The sequence below is a fragment of the Chinchilla lanigera genome, unplaced genomic scaffold (assembly GCF_000276665.1).
Source record: "Chinchilla lanigera isolate Chin_1 unplaced genomic scaffold, ChiLan1.0 scaffold00110, whole genome shotgun sequence".
Taxonomy (NCBI): Eukaryota; Metazoa; Chordata; class Mammalia; order Rodentia; family Chinchillidae; genus Chinchilla; species Chinchilla lanigera.
The window spans coordinates 3,591,028-3,606,929 of NW_004955511.1; the positions used below are offsets into that span (position 1 = coordinate 3,591,028).

Sequence of the window (15,902 nt, forward strand, 5' to 3'; positions counted from 1 at the left end):
ATCTGATTATTGTGTGCGTGTTTCTTTCTTGAGGGCAGTAATGATATCTGCTGTACCATAATTATTCACACAGAATTAGGGTGAAGCTCATGTTTTCTGAGGAAGCTGAACTTATACTAAAGACATTGCAGACCCTGGCTTGTTTCCTAAGCAGGAGAATGTTGAGGGTCTGGAGGGATGGAATGTAGTGTTCAGAGCCACAATCATCTTGGGCTTTCTTAGTCTCTATCAAAATGTAGCCATTTATTTTAATCTTGGAATGTGAACTAAAAGTATCATGATTATTAGGTAAATCTTGCAGTACATATTGTTAAATTTAACAGCACTAGTCTCAAAAAAACTCCTCATGCTATGAATGCAGTAAGATAATGTCTCATGCTCCTAGATTTTCCCTCCTTGCTATAGTCTGTCTACTTCACCCTCACCAATGCATCTGTTGAATGTCCTGATTTATGTCTTCCATTGTAATTTGCCCACAAAAGTTCACATAACCTCTTTCCCTGTGGAACTAATCATTCAGGGTAAACTGGGTCTGTGCTCCTAGACCTTAGACAATTTTTGGCTCAAAGTAAGCAATTTCTTATTTTTTTAAAGGCAAGTTGTTATTTGTTTGAGACAGGGTCTCTCTATGTGTAGTTGAGGCTGACCTCAAACTTACTGTATAGCCCAGGCTGTCCTCAAACTTACAGCGATCTTCCTGCTTCAGCCTCCTGAGTGCTGGGATTATAGGCATGTGGCACCATGCCTGGCAGAAAGTTGTTATTTTACACTTACACTAAGTTTTTCAATTTTTGTTTATAGGTTAACATTTGTGGAATGCTTAGATGAATACCTAAATTATGAAAAAATACATGAATGTTTTTAAAGGAAGCAAAACCAAAAGTTACCCTTAGGCAGGGTAAGCATCCTATCTGAATGTGCCTGATAAGGTGCTGAGTCAGATACTTTTTACTCGAGGAGTACCAGATTCTGTGATGGTTTAGATTTCAATTGTCCCCCACATTCTCATGTTGGCAGATAGGGCCTGATCACAGTGAGCAGGTCCCAGGGCGCATGATTTGGCAGGGTGTATTCTTGTTCCAAGGGCTTCCCTTCTCTCTGTGCTTCACTGTCTGGCCATGACATTTCTGTTTTGGAATCAGCAGACCTTGAAGTGAATTCAGTTAAACCACAAGCCAAAATGAACCTCTTACCCATTAAACTGCCTTGTCAAGTATTTTGTCCCAGCAACAAGAGTGTGACTAAGGCAGACAATTGGTACCAGGAGTGGGGTTGTTGCTATGACTGTACCTGGCCCTGTGATTTAGAAGTCCTTAGAACTTATTTCCAAGAGACTGTAAGGTTTTAGAGAGGCCAGCTGGGTATGATGCAGAATGTCATGAGTAGTGCTTGATGTGTGATACTGGTCAGAAATCAGAAGACTGGAATAGGTAATAGGAACATGGCCTGTAAGGCCAGACTCAGGAGGGTTCAGGTGCAAACAAGGATTCCACTGAAAGCTGAGCGAAAGTTGATATGTGTTGTGCAGAATATTTGTCTTCACTTCACCACTGCCCCGAGGCAGGGACTAAAACTCATTTATGCCAAAGGTTGCCGTGTTTTTAAATTTTCACATGAAATTCATATCTGTTACTTAGAAAAAAATCAGGGAATAAGAATTTCAAGAGAAAAATTTTATTATTTTCCATTTTTTAGCTATGTGGAGTTCCACAAATGCAACATTGGGCAAAACCACTGCCACACTACACATAATGCGTAAACCATGTTTCTTGTCTCAGGAGATGGTGACACCACTTCACATGTAGGGCAGCATCACATTTTTATATCAAAAAGTGATGCTTTTATGAGATTCAGCACACTGTGTTTGCTTTCCCTGTTTCACTGGCACAGGTTTACCCCATCATAACATAAGTTAATATTATACTTCTGCACAGGTCTTCCTTTAGATTCTGGAGGATGACCATGTGTCTCCAGACAATGGCACACCATATAACTATGAAACTGGAAAATCTATTGGCTTCTCACCATATTTTATACAGTTGCTCTGTTTTGTGTAAGACCAGCTCAGAACAGAGCAAAAGAAAAACAATAATAATAAAAGAAATTAAATGCCTTAATAAAACAGTAATAAGAATAAAACAGAACAGAGCAAAAGAGGGCTTGGATTCCATTTCTTTCCATGAATTGATGCCTGATAGTTACCAGTATTTCCATTCTTGGTGTCCACCCTCCCACAAAACACTTATACACTTTGGTCATGATTGACTGCTGAACTTGCATCTTTTTCATTTTCTGGGAATAACGATTGGCAGGAGATCAGTATCAGCGCTAGATAGGGCAACAGTGACAGCACTGTTATAATTTCATTTGCAGACAATATTGCCTTTGCCATCAGTTTGAGAATTGAATATGCCTCTTTCTTCTCTCAAGTTACATCTGATTCCAGTGTCACTTTGTCAGTGTGTACCTGTTGCCTGATGTTCCACTGAACTGAGTTTATCAAGAAGTGCAATAATGGTGAAAAAGTTATGATACAAAATGGTATTGTCCAGGATGTAAGTGCCTCAACAAGGTAAAGGACAAGAGAAGCACCAACACCATATTCCTCATGTTTAGTACTTGAGGTTTATACTGCTCTGCCTGAATCTAACACATGCAGCACAGGTCTGTGGCACCAAAACTCATAGCCAAAATGAATGTGCTTTCTCCATATAAATTGCACCTGTGACAATAACAATAAGGAGCTATGGATCTATTAAAGCTGAAATATGTTTCACTTGAAACAAATGTCATACATCCATAATCAAGTTTGCTTATGAGAGGTTGCAATTTGGAAAACTTCTCCACTGGATCCAAATTTGCATTGTCAGCAACATACAAATTAGAAAATATACTTTCACAGTGATCGCACTTCATAGGAACACCAACAAAGATTATGTTCATCTGTTCTTTGTTCCCAAAACATATATCTTCTAGGAACTGAGATGTAACAACTCAGAAAATTTGTAGAAATATTTGAATTCAGAGTAGTAAAGCCAAGATGTACACCCTTACTTCCAGCAAATAAATTGGAGTTGCATTAGTCGTAGTGGTAATGTTTTTGCACGACTTTTCACACCTGGAGCATGGGTTATCAAACCCATAACTAATGCACCAATAACAGTTTCAGTATTTTCTTTTCACAGCACAGTAACATAACTAGTAGAGAAGTAATAAAAATTATTAGTTTAGGAGATAGTGCAGAAAAGACATATAAAGCTATCTTTGAATATTTCCTCAAGACTGCTGCCAAAAACTCCTCACTTTTTTACAACCTCTCAGCAAAGCAGTGTCTGCAGAAGTGTCTAACTCTGTGTAAAACATGATAGCAATTACTCCCAGGAGAAAAACTTGTGAAAAATCAGACTTTGGTGATGGCCTTGAGCAGTAGGATGTAAATAGCTTCCATGTGCTAGTAGTGTTCCCACAGCGGTGCACTAGGCATTAATGGGGAAGGGGAGTGGACTAATTAATCTGGTGGAGGAAATTTCAAGGCAGCCCAACATTCAGGGTGTGGCAGGGATTCTGCTGGTTGCTTTTGGCGAGATTGACAGTGAGAATCAGGAACAAACAGCTGGGCTGAATGACATTTTACCATTAATTTTGAGGCAGGGAAACTTCATTATGGACTAACATTCCGTGGAAAATTGACCACCAGGAAAAATGCATGTTTGAAAGAGGAGGGCCAAGTAACTTTCTACTAAACAGATTGGCAGGAATGCTAACATCCAAAACAACTGGAAAAAGGATTTAGGGGCATCTTGGAAATTTTCAGGAAGTCCTATCCATCAGTTGCCCCCACTCTTTCCAGAGAAGAAGTGTTTCAGGGACTAAGCTCAGGGAATTCTGCTTGGACTGAACATTTTTTCTCTGATTTCAGCCCTGGTTTATACGGACCCAGATGTGCCTCATGTCAGTTGTATACCTGGTGTTATGGTTTATGTCTGTGTGTCCCCCCAAAGCCTCATGCGGCCATGGGGCAGGCTTTTAGAGTTTGATTATGGATGTGAGAGCTGCACCTGCCCTGGGGTGGATAGTTTGCATATGTAAGGGAGAGGAAGAGGGTGCTTGAGGCCATTCTGCCCTGGTGTGTGGTTGTTGCTTTGCTGTGTTCTGCCACCCTGAGCAGTAGCTCTCTGCCATGTGCCACTCTGCCTTAGAATCTGCCAAGTTCGGACTGAAACCTCCACAAATTGTAAACGAAATAAACCTTTCCTTCCTTAATTTTGGGCATCAGGTATTTTGTCCCAGCAACAAGAAAAAAGTAACCGAGACACCTGGACTTCTGCATGATGCTTGTTTTGCAAGTGTACAGAATGCAAGAAATATGATGTAAAAGCAGCGTACACTGAGAGTTCAGAGGAAAGTCCTGTGGGCAGGTACAAGTTTCCCAAAAATCAGATTTGCCTCCAGTGGGTGATGCCTACTCGAGCTGCAGTGTGGACTCTATAAAGATACAGGTACCACAAAGCATAACACCCATCAAGGAGAGCTGCAGGCAGTCTTCAAAACCTGCTTGAGAGAATAACCATGTGGCTCTGATTAGCCAAGCTTCAGTCAATGTGACCTAAGGCCTTGCGGGTCCATTTGTACCACAGTTTGCCACTATACTAGACTTAAAGCATTAGGATTTATCCTGCTGGGTTTTAATCTTGCTTTGGGTATTCACACCTTCCTACTTGCATTTTCCTCTGTTTTGGAGTGGGAGTATTAACTCTGTTTCTGCCCCACCATTGTATCTTGGAAGTATTTAACTTGGTTTGTTGTTGTTATTATTGTTTTCATTTTACAGAAGTTCAGTGCTTAAAGCATTGACACTGAATCTCAGATGAGGTTTTGGACTCGGATTGTTCAGTGAAATTTGGAGATTATTGGGAAGTGAATGAATTTTAAACTGTGGGATGGACATGAACCTTGGTGATCAGAGGCAGAATACCATGTTTTGAATGTTGTTTGCTCCAAGGACTGATGTGTTGGAGGCTTAGTTCACAGTGTGATGATGTAGGGAGATGGAGTAAACCTTTAAGAGGTGGGAAATACTGGAGAATCCTTAGATACTGGGGGTGTTGCCCTCTGAAGGGATTGAAGTGGTCCCTCCAGAGAAAGTTGTGTTAAGAGCAAGCCTGATCTGTGACTCATGTTCTGGTTGCCTGTCTCGAGATGTGTTCCCTTCCTTCCACACATACTCTTAATGTACTATTTATGATGAGGTCCTAACCTGAACTTGGTTGATGCCTTCACCATATCTCTGGGCCTCTAGAACTGTAAGCTAAGTGATTCTCAATTCTTCATAACGTTATCCAGTCTCAGATACTTCATGCCAGTAAAGAAAATCAGACCAAGGCAACTACAAAAACAAGTCTCATCATTCTTCTATGTGGTGTCAATAACTTCAGTAATTCAAAATGATAAGACTTCCCTTCATGAGCACGGATATCTCTAGTCTTTAAAAATACCAATACTAGTCTCTAAATGTACCAGTGTTCAAAGAATCATGTCTATAGTACTAATAGTTTAGCTTAAAAAGGAATTTTAGCACAAATGGTAATAATTTACATTCTTATAACTTGTGGCAGAATTTTACCAATTAGTGTGAGACTTTAAGTTTAATGAGAAATATATAGTGGGGTAGTTGATTTAGAGTTCTAACTTTATGTTGGATCATTAGTATATTTTTGTTAAAGATTAGCAAATCTACGACAACATCCAGTCCACCAAGCTTATTGTGTGTGCAAGCTTAATTCCTAGACTTTTAACTTCTTATTTTTGTTTTTTTTCCATATGGTAATGGAACTAATGACCTTGCCCTTGCCAGGCAGGTGCTGTGCCGCTGAGTTAAATCCCCAGCCTGACTTTTAACTTATTTAAGACGATTGTATTTGTTAGAGAATTTGAATCTTTTAAAGAAAAATAAATATAGCTTTGATTATTGTAATATATTCCACGTAATAAGTTTATAAGTATATACATAATATAGGTTTCTAAAAGTGTTATATATTTCAGGCCCAACGCTGACTTGTAAATAGAATAAGAAATTCCTACCAAAGTAAATTTTAAAAAGTTAATAGAAGAAAATGTTTGTGAGCTATTAATCTGATACAGGATGAGTATCTAGAATATATAAATAGGTTAAAAAAAGAATAATCAATAAATGAACAACTCAGCTGAAATGAAAAACTGAGCTGAAAAGCTTATTCTCTCAAAAGAAGTACAAATGGCTGATAAATGTATGAAAAAATATTCACCTTATTTATTTTTTATTTTAAAGAGAAAAAAATAATAAAATAACAACAATGAAGACAAAAACAAAACAACACAAAAACAATAAAAAAGATACAGGATTTCAAAACAAGATGACAGAAATTAACAATGCTTGTTATATTTCATATTATTATCTTCAACAAACCTGCTCAGATTACCAGATGTAAGAATGCAAGATTGATCAAACAATTAAAGACAATAACAAGTAATAAAAAGCATTAGAAATGATACAGAGCTTCATTAAACAAGATGGTAGGAATTCAACAATGGTTGTTACACTGCATATTATTGTCTTCAAATCAGTTGTTCTGATTATCAGGTATAAGCATGCAAAAATGGTCAAGAAAAAAAAAATTTAAGCATTAAATATTGACCTTATTTAACTATCCGGGAAGTGGAAAGCAAGCCTGGATTGAGTTTCCATGTCACTCCAGTTAGAATGGCTATTATCATGAAAACAAAAAAATAGGCAAGTGCTGGTGAGGATGTGGAGAGAATGGAACCATTCTACACTGCTGGTGGCAACAGAGATAACAGCCACTGTAGGAACATAAATGGAGGCTGATCAAAATACTCCAAATAGTATAGCGGAAATATGATCCATTCTACTGCTGCTTCGTATGCATTTGAAAGAATGAAGGTCAGCCTACTGTAGAGATACTTGCATGCCCATGTTTATTGTGAGACACTTTACAAAAGCCCGTATGTACGAGTACCTTGGTCCTTGGTACCTGTTCACAGAGGAACGGATGCAAAATGTGTAGTGTCTGCATAATAGAGTATTAGTCAGCCAGAAAGAAAAAAAAATCAGGTAGTTTGCAAGATAATGAATGGAATTGAGATAACCATGTTAAGCAAAATAAGCCAGGCTGAGAAAGACAAGTATCACATGTGTCCTCTCATGTGGAATGGGGGAGGGGGTGACACGGAAGGTAGGAGAATAGCGGGGGAAATATCAGGGAAGGGGAAAGACAGGGTAGGGAGGAGGCAGAATAATAGAGCAAGGGGGGGACATCATCAGTGTACTTTAAATACCCGTATGAAAATGTCATAATGAAACCCATTATTTTGTCTACTCAATGTGCTAATAATTTCTAAAGAAATAAAAAGTCAGTTTAAAAGAGCAAGGGGGAACTCCACACTTTCATCATCGCATGCACTTAGAGGAGAAAGTAAACAGTCTGTCCTCTCTCACAGACTCTGAGTGAAATCTTGAAAAAAATTCTGAATAATGACTCAAAGACAAGAATCATCAAACTCAGGGTTTTTGACTTGGATGGAAGAACAGATGGATCACAGGGGACTTTAAATGTTTATTATTAGCACTGCATTCACAAAATGTTATTTGATGAAACAAAATTGACATTTCTTTACTGAATACTGAGTTTATTCCTCTAGAAGTAGGTTAGCTCCCCGCCCCCTTTCTGCGGGGGAGGGTGTCATATGTCTGTATCACAAGCTCATCTATTTCTGACACCAGGACAGGTCTGCAGGTGAACTGTTACCTGGTGTTCAAGTAGAGGAAACTCACCTTCTTTTCCTCTCTGTTGAGGAACCAGGCTGTGGTGGTCCCAAGCCTTATCTTCATGACAGTCCCTTTCCTTCTTTCCTCTCTCAAGTCCCTGCTATTCCTCTAGCACTGTTGGGGCTATCTTCCTGGGAAGACTCAGGACTGACCCCTCCAGTGGGCTCCTTTATCAGCCAGACCCATGTGATTGTCACCTACACATCAGGGGACGCAGGCGTCTCACAGTGTGTGCATCTACCAGATGACTCCTGGTCTCTAGCCCTGTACAAAGCCTCGCACTGTCCACGTCCCTGGTCATATAGGTCCACCTTCCTAGGCTGAGTGTTCTCCTGTCCTCTTCTTCTTACATTTTTATCCCATCACAGAAGATGTAGATGAAGCTTCCACACATAAAAAACTCTCAGTATCATCAAGGTATCTAGCAGCCTCTGTTTTGCTTACTTTTCTCCCATTGCTGAGACAAAATACCCGACACCCAAAGTTAAGGAAGGAAAGGTTTATTTAGCTCACAGTTTGTGGAGCTCTCAATCCATAATCAGCTGGTTCCAAAGCAGGGTGGCTTGACATGGGGGCAACAGCTCAAGGTGACAGAAGACAGCAAAAGCAACAAGAGCAAAAAGGGAGGAACAAGAAACCAAGCCTCTTTCCCTCCCTTATATTGTATGCGGGTTACCTGCCTAGGGCAGGTCTAGCACTCCCACCCATAATCTCAGCAATGGGCCAGGAATCAATTACAAACTCTAGAACCTGCCCCCCTGACTGCATGAGGCTTCGGGGTGACATCTAGACACAAACCATAATAGCCTTAAAAAGCAGTGGTGAATTCCCTTTTCTGGTCATTAGTAGCAAAACATAACTTATTGAAAAACATATTGATGCTACTGGCAAAAATATTACCAGTTGTTTTTTAACAATTTCTACAAAGTCTAGGAAGTAACCTGGGAAAGGCTGATCTTGTAAAGACTTACTGCGAAGACAGACCTCTCTCCAGCCAACAAAAGCAAAGCTGTAGAAGGCCAGAGGGGAGAATCAAAGAACCCCAGTCCCAGCAAATAGGCAAGCTTGAATGAGGTAGGAGAGCAAAGGAGAAAGCAGGCCGCGGATTCACACACACCAGAGGTCCTGGGTGAGGAGCTGTGTCCACCTGGGAGCTGGGGTGCCTGGCCCACTCCACATGCCAGAAACAAAGGGAGCTCATGAGTGACTTGAGAGCTAGGACTCAGCCTGAGATGTGGCCACACATTTCTCCATCCTAGAGCCCCAGGTCCACTCCATTATGATGTATTTTTCTCTGTATTTCCACACCCCCTTCTCCAGCCACCTGCACAGGCACTCCGCGTGTTCTGTGCTCTGCCGGCTTTACACTGGCACACAGTTCCACTGGTTCCAGTCGCAGGGCATGGGGACATGGTGCAGCTTGACAGTCACTCTTTGAATAATGTAGTTGGTCCTAGCAGTATGAGCATAGAGAGGGAAGCCGCGTTTGCTCAGCGTCTGGATCTGGTAGAGGCCAGTATGATAAATGAGCGCCTGGCCCCGGTACTCAGGCACAGTAGCTCCCATTCGCAGCTCTCCAGTGTGGTCCATCAGGGCCCAGGACACGGGGGTCCCCTCCGGCCCCAGCAGACAGAAGCTGGGAAAGGTCCGGATACAGCGCTCAATGAATCTCTGGCTTCTCTCAGTGCCACCGAAATACCACAGTTGGTTCACCAGAGCAGCATGGGCAACGTCCAGGGATGAGCGCTTAAACATCTCTTGGTTGCTGTTGGAAAGAAGAAAAAGAGCAGCACTTCGTGTCACGTCCTGGAGGCAAAGAGGCGGTACTGAAGGGCATGTGCTCTGAAACCCAGTGACGTGGGTTCGTATCAACCTGCTTGTGTGGCGCCGGCCCTCTCAGTAGCGAGCCTCTCCTTCTCTGCATTTCTTTGCAGAGAGACTAGAGATGCTGGGCACAACTGACTCCCCTGGACGATCCCCGAGGGGGCTGAGGGGCCGCAGGCAGTTAGAGCAGCACTGTGGGGGCCAAACGTGCCGCCAAGAAGAAGCAAACAACAAAAAAGCAAAGTAAAGGAAATAGCTAATTTCAGATAATCATAAGTGCAATGGAGAAAGCCAAACTTGCTCATATGTGGGGAGCAGCAGGGAAGAGATTCTGCGGGGGATGATTTTCCCAGAACCCTGGTGAAGTAACATTTCAACAGTCTCCAGTAACAAAGGAAGTCGTTTGTGTAGACCTTTTTTACTGCCTGTATATGTTTGTGATTTATAATAACTGCATTCATCTTGGGGCAATTGCAAGTATACATAGCTCGTCTTGGTGTTTTTTACTTCCTCTTCCTTTGCCTTCCCCTCCCCTCCCATTCCTGGATCCCCTTCCCATCTCCACAGAGTCTATCTCCCTATTTCCTACCATCTCTCTTTTATTTAGACACTGTAGGATTGGGAGCGATGTATTTTAGATGGATGGGGATGTTAACTGCATGGCTCCACAGGCCTCAGAGACAGCCAGCTTGCCTTCTTTGTATCAGGAAACCCCAGACAGCACCTCCTGTCCTTTCCATTGCATGGAATGCATGCAGGGTCTAGTGGGATTCTAGATGTAAAGGGCCTCCCATGTTGTAATGCACCTTACAATGTGAATAAAGTTCTTCCAGGAACAGTAACACATGAGGGCCGTGGGACTGAGCCTCTGCTGTCCAAATACGCTGCAAATCCATCTGCAGTTCAAACCCAGTACTGGCGCTAAATTCCACGCAGAATTAGAGAGAAAGTCAGTTTGGGAAAATGTGTGACTTGTTCAAGTTGTCTTCACTGGAACCCTTTTGTTTTGTGATGTGAATTCATTGCACACGTATTTTCTGAGTACCCACTCTGTGGGGGGCACAGTAGTCCCCGCAGGGCTAGTGGGGACCAGGGCGTGCTCTTGCTCTTGGAGTGTTTCCGTACCATTTCTGGGAAGATTCAGACATCAAGTAACTGAGCTAAATGTATGAGCTAATTTCAAATGCCACATATGCAACGAAGAAGAAAAAGCTTGGTCATTTGTGGAGAATAACACTGAACTCACTTGAGGGATGCTTTACCCAGGACTCTGGGAAGGAAAAAGTTCAACATTCATGAGCGAGGACAGAAGTAATTTTTGAAAACGTTAAGTAGGGTTCCAGGACATATATTTTAGGCAGGAGTGGGTTAAATGTCCAAGGCTTTGCCTGCTTCAGAGTAAGCATGGCCCTGTCAACATTTTGATTTTGAATTTCTAGACTAAAAACTGTAACAATTAATTTCTGTTGTTTGAAGTAAAATTTTTGTGAGAGCCCTTGAAAACTAATGTAGGAAGCAACTTCACCCATGACAGATGTGGATGCCATCGAGCACATTCTATCAAACTTACAGGGACTTGGCTTCATCTCCTTTGAGCTCTAAGTTCTTTACATCCACCAGAGAAGGGAGCAGTTTCTTTGCCGTGTCAAATGTCATGTAGAGGTTGCACTGTGTGTGTTCCACCTTGCTTAAATTGACGTCTACAAGATTTTGTATCACTCCATTCAGGCTGGACTGTGAACCTAGTTGTGAAAAAAAAAAAAAACCATAGGAGATATCATCGATTTTCATTTTGGGGACTTGAAGCCCAGGGATGTTGGAAAATATGTGGATGGAGAGTCATCATACAGTGCATTAATCAGATTTTGTGAAAGTGGGACAAAATGCCCAACACCTTTATCTTGGAGCATAGGTTCTGCTTGGTTTCCAGTATCAGGGAATTCAACCCATGACTTGGAGGCTCAAGGGCAAAAACATCTTGGTGGAACGGTGTGGCTGAGTAAGAATGTTTAGTTATAGTCAGGGAGTACAGCAGGTGTATAGCACCAGCGATGAAGGGGCAGAGACCATAAGCAGTACCCAAGGCCCAACCTCCCCATCTCACCCAGACACGCCAAGAACTGTGCTTTGTGAATCCCCTCTGCATTTCTTAATCCAGGAAAGCTGACACATTGCATTAACACTCACCCTCATACTTTGTGATCAACCATCACAGAGGTTTTATGTAATAATGGTTATATCACTTCCATATTTTTTAAAATTTCAGATTGAGATCATTCAAGAGGACCTAAGTATATTATACTACAATTACACCTATCAAAGGAGATGAGGTATAGACATAGGGACTAAAATTTTTTGAACAAATTCAATGCAGTCAGTGCTATAGACCTTTGCTATCATACCCTAGATTATTTCTATTTTGCTAATCTGATTTTCTCTCATGACCTGATTCTGGGTTTAGATAGTAAATGGCCTTGGCCAGTGCAGCAATAATAAATGTGACTCAGTCAGAGACTCTAAAAGGGTACTGCTGCTTGCCTATTTTTCTGTTCCTGAGGACTCTGTGATTTTACATGTGAGTTATTCTCTGGTCACTCCCATCACTGCAGTCAGTAGCTAGCAAAAGCCGTAACTAACAAGATCCAGGCTTAGGATTTACTGACCTAGTCCCACCAGCTCACGTACAATCCTTCAGCTAACTATGTCCAAGACCAGCACAAGAACCACTTAGCTGAGCTGTTCACAAGACCAGAAGAAGAACCATACAGCCGAGCTGAGTCCAAATTGCTCATTCACAGTGTTGGAAGATAAAAATGGATTGTTGGTTTAAATAGTTATTTTGAGATGGTTTGAAGATCTGATAAAACAAGAATTCCACTATGCATTTCCCAATCACAATCTCACGTAATCCTTAAAGGCACTATATTTTGGTTACTGTTACTATCATTTTAAGCACCAGGAAACTTATCCACAGACAGCTTGTTACTGTCCCTAGAACACACACCTAATAAGAGGTCTGGCGATCGTAGGTAGTCTGACTCCAGAGAGCCTATTCTTATTGATTAAAATATCCCTTTGTGAACTGACAGTGTGATAGGGAGCTTTTCTCCCTACAAACTTTGCCTTTGTTAGATCCGGGGGCACACCAGAGAATAAATCAGGAGTTGTATTACAGTTTGCTATATAAACCATGTATGCTGCTGTCGACTCATTTTCTCTATGGTATAGTAGCTGCTGACACTAGGGATAGACAGCAGACTTTGTATCTTGGAAGAAAGGCGTATGAGCTTAACATGCTTATTCAGGATGAAGATCAATCCCACCAGCACACACAGAACTCAACGTCAAGCACAGACTCCGGTTCTCTTACTTTGAATCTGCAGATGCTGTTTCCAGTTGATGACTGCGGGGGAGCCCAGGAATTCCTGGCTTTGGTCAGGATCCTTGGAGTAGATTAGGTAAGTGTTGGTGTAGTGATCGAGGTCGTCAGTCATTTCCTGTTTGAGAAGAGAGGAGTCAGCTAGTGTTTGTAATTGGTAATTGCTGTGATGGTATTCAGTGTTCTATTATAGTATGACTTCTTGTGCATTGTTAGTATTTTCTGTTGCTTTTTTGCTTCCATTTAGGAATTATTTACATTATGTGGGTAAATCAAGGTCTCATATTCAGTTAAAAGTGAAAAAAAAATCCTGAACATAACTCTTGGTACCTCAGCTAATGCTTTGAAAGTTCAAAATAATCTGATTAAAATAATTTTTGATACCTCCAAAAATCCTAAGTGGGTAATAATTGAAGAGCAAAATAATAAGTGAAAAGAGTAAGTCTGGCACTGGGCTATATGTATGTTCTTACTAAAATCTACAGTGGTTACAGAACTAGAATGTCATCTATGAAAGATGGAAGTAAAGAAAAAGTTCATGACTAGCCCTTTCTTTAGAAAAAATGGCATTTAAAAATGAACTACAGTAACATCAAACATATTGATATATATATTCAAATACATCTAGCAAGTATCTCAAACATAGAGATCATTTTAATATGAAGGAACAGATAAGGGAAAATGACCACCTCTTAGCATCAGAAAGGTTTTTTCCTTCAGTATCAAGAAAATATTAAAAATACACTTCCTACTTAGCAGTGACACTAAGTATCAGAATAGCAATTTTCTTGTCTTGTCACATTAAAAATTCATATTTTTAACATCCAGTATTAACTAAATTTCTACTAAGATGAAAATCTGATACTTTAGTAATATGTGCCACATAGTACCATCTGCCACATAAGGCTGTTCTTATTGTTTTTGATTTATTAATTTTGTTGTAGACAGTTACAATGCAGTTAGGACAATGTCTTAGTAAGAGTGGTCTACTTTAACAGCTAATATGATATCAAGGCCAGTGTTTTTAAAGACAGGAAGTGCACTTTTCCTTTAGACTAATAGTTGAAAGTGGAACTTGGAGCTGATTTATTGCAATATAGAAGTCTAGCCTAGAACACGGTCTTTAAACATCTCTAGCAAAAGATAAGACTTGTGTATGTCATTAGCATGATCTTAAATTGGAAAAAAACTTCCAATTGTTGCCTCTAATTCCCATGAACTGAATGTGAGAAATAACAAAGTTTGGTTTTTAGCATCAGCAGATCCTTGTTGAGGGACTATCTTGTGAACAAAATAAAATAGTGTGTGCATCTGAAAGCATTCAATATATACTTCAATTTTCTGTGCTGTTTTTATGGTTGAGACCTAACATGTCCCCTGAAAGTCTCCACTTTTGAAAGATGATTGGGTCATGGCAGTGTTATGATTATCACCGATGAGTTTATAGCTGAATCTGATGTTGGATGTCAGGCTGGGGTGGAAGGGGAGGGTCACTGGGGTCTGACCTAAGGACTGTATTCTTGACTCTGCTTCTTCCTTTGTCTCCCTGCTTCCTGCCTGCTAGGAGTTGAGCAACTTCCTTCCCCCATGGCCTTTCACCACGCCGTTTCTGCCATGAAGCCAGGCAACCATGGACTGAGCCCTCTGAACTGTGAGCCAGAATAAACCTTGCTTCCATTAAGTTGTCAGTGTGCGGTCTTGTGATCTAGAGACAAGCAGGTGACTAATACAGCTACCATTGTATCTTCTGCGCATTTCTGTTCCTGCCCCTTTCACACAATGTTATAATTCATGTATGAATTTCTCTAGATTCTCCTCCAGGCTGGATTTCTGGAGGACAAGGACTTGTTAGCCCTACTGTGAGACATGTATGTTTCTCGGAGGCATACCACACTCCTGGCACAAGGCAGTCATACAACATACACAAACACAGTGGCATATTCGTTCCATAGCTGGCAGCTTACCTGCTCCTGAGGACGAATAACCACAGTATTAAAATCAGGCCATGAGTCCACCAGGGCCTTAAGCTTGAATGGATTTCCCTTGTTCATGTGGAAGACAGTCCCATAAACCTACAACATTTCAATAAAGCGAAAGATCACCTCATTACAAAGAGATGCTGGAGTACCTCTTCTTTGACCAGAGCAGTGTTTTTACCCATGAAAGCATGTAGTTGTTTGACTCAAAAATAGCAGGTAAACATCTGTGTCAAATTGCTTGTAAGGTCTGTTTCTTTACTCTGATTATAATAACATTTAAAAGTGTTAAGACCAACACAACTCACAAACAAATGTGTTAACTCTTCCTGTAGAATTTAGTAAGATCATTTCACAGATTTCCTTCTATTATGTACCCAAAACAAATTTTTAAAAACTAAAAATATTAGACATATAGACCTTCATTCATTGCAAGTGTTTTTTTTTTTGTGATTATTCATTGAAGTATTATGGTTGTTATTTTTAAAATCTCAGATTATTCTGATCACTTCTACGTCAATCGCTATTCCTCATTTAAATTACATATTTTTTGTTCTTAAAAGAAAAGTTATTACATTGGCTGTCTGAGTTACTGGAGATTATGTCATAAGTTCTGGGTCTTATTTAAATTTTGTTTTCGAGGCTTTCTCTCTGCCTCTGTGGCAGAGGAAAGGAGTATGGCGTCTCACTGTTGCCAGTTAGAGATAGACTGCATGTTTCTCTCCTATCTACCACACTTGAGGGAAATTTGGCTCCTCGGTATTGCGGGGCTCCCCACAAGATCCCATTATACATACACTGGAACCTTAGCATGGAGCGGCCAGGATCCTAGCTGTGCTCCCCGTGCCCCTTCCCCGAGGCCATCCTGCTCTGTGTGGCCCCTTCAGTGCTGAGTTCA

At 40.9% G+C, this 15,902-nt stretch overlaps 1 protein-coding gene and 1 long non-coding RNA gene across 4 annotated transcripts in view; one reads left to right on the forward strand and one right to left on the reverse strand.

Annotated features, from left to right (window-relative positions):
• The window catches only part of LOC106147013, a 40,203-nt gene that overhangs the window by 22,460 nt on the left and 1,841 nt on the right, over positions 1-15,902 (forward strand). Inside the window, exons 3-4 of the long non-coding RNA XR_001231709.1 lie at positions 13,033-13,107; positions 14,593-14,747. This is a non-coding gene — a long non-coding RNA (uncharacterized LOC106147013). The remainder of the gene's footprint in view (positions 1-13,032; positions 13,108-14,592; positions 14,748-15,902) is intronic.
• The window catches only part of LOC102005069 (glycine N-acyltransferase-like protein Keg1), a 33,575-nt gene continuing 26,097 nt past the window's right edge, over positions 8,425-15,902 (reverse strand). For all 3 annotated transcript variants that reach the window (XM_005408045.1, XM_005408044.1, XM_005408046.2), the window contains exons 3-6: positions 14,993-15,100; positions 13,020-13,146; positions 11,220-11,391; positions 8,425-9,590 (exon numbers count right to left, since the gene is read on the reverse strand). In XM_005408045.1, the coding sequence (XP_005408102.1) occupies positions 9,188-9,590; positions 11,220-11,391; positions 13,020-13,146; positions 14,993-15,100 (810 nt within the window). In that variant the 3' untranslated portion in view covers positions 8,425-9,187. The remainder of the gene's footprint in view (positions 9,591-11,219; positions 11,392-13,019; positions 13,147-14,992; positions 15,101-15,902) is intronic.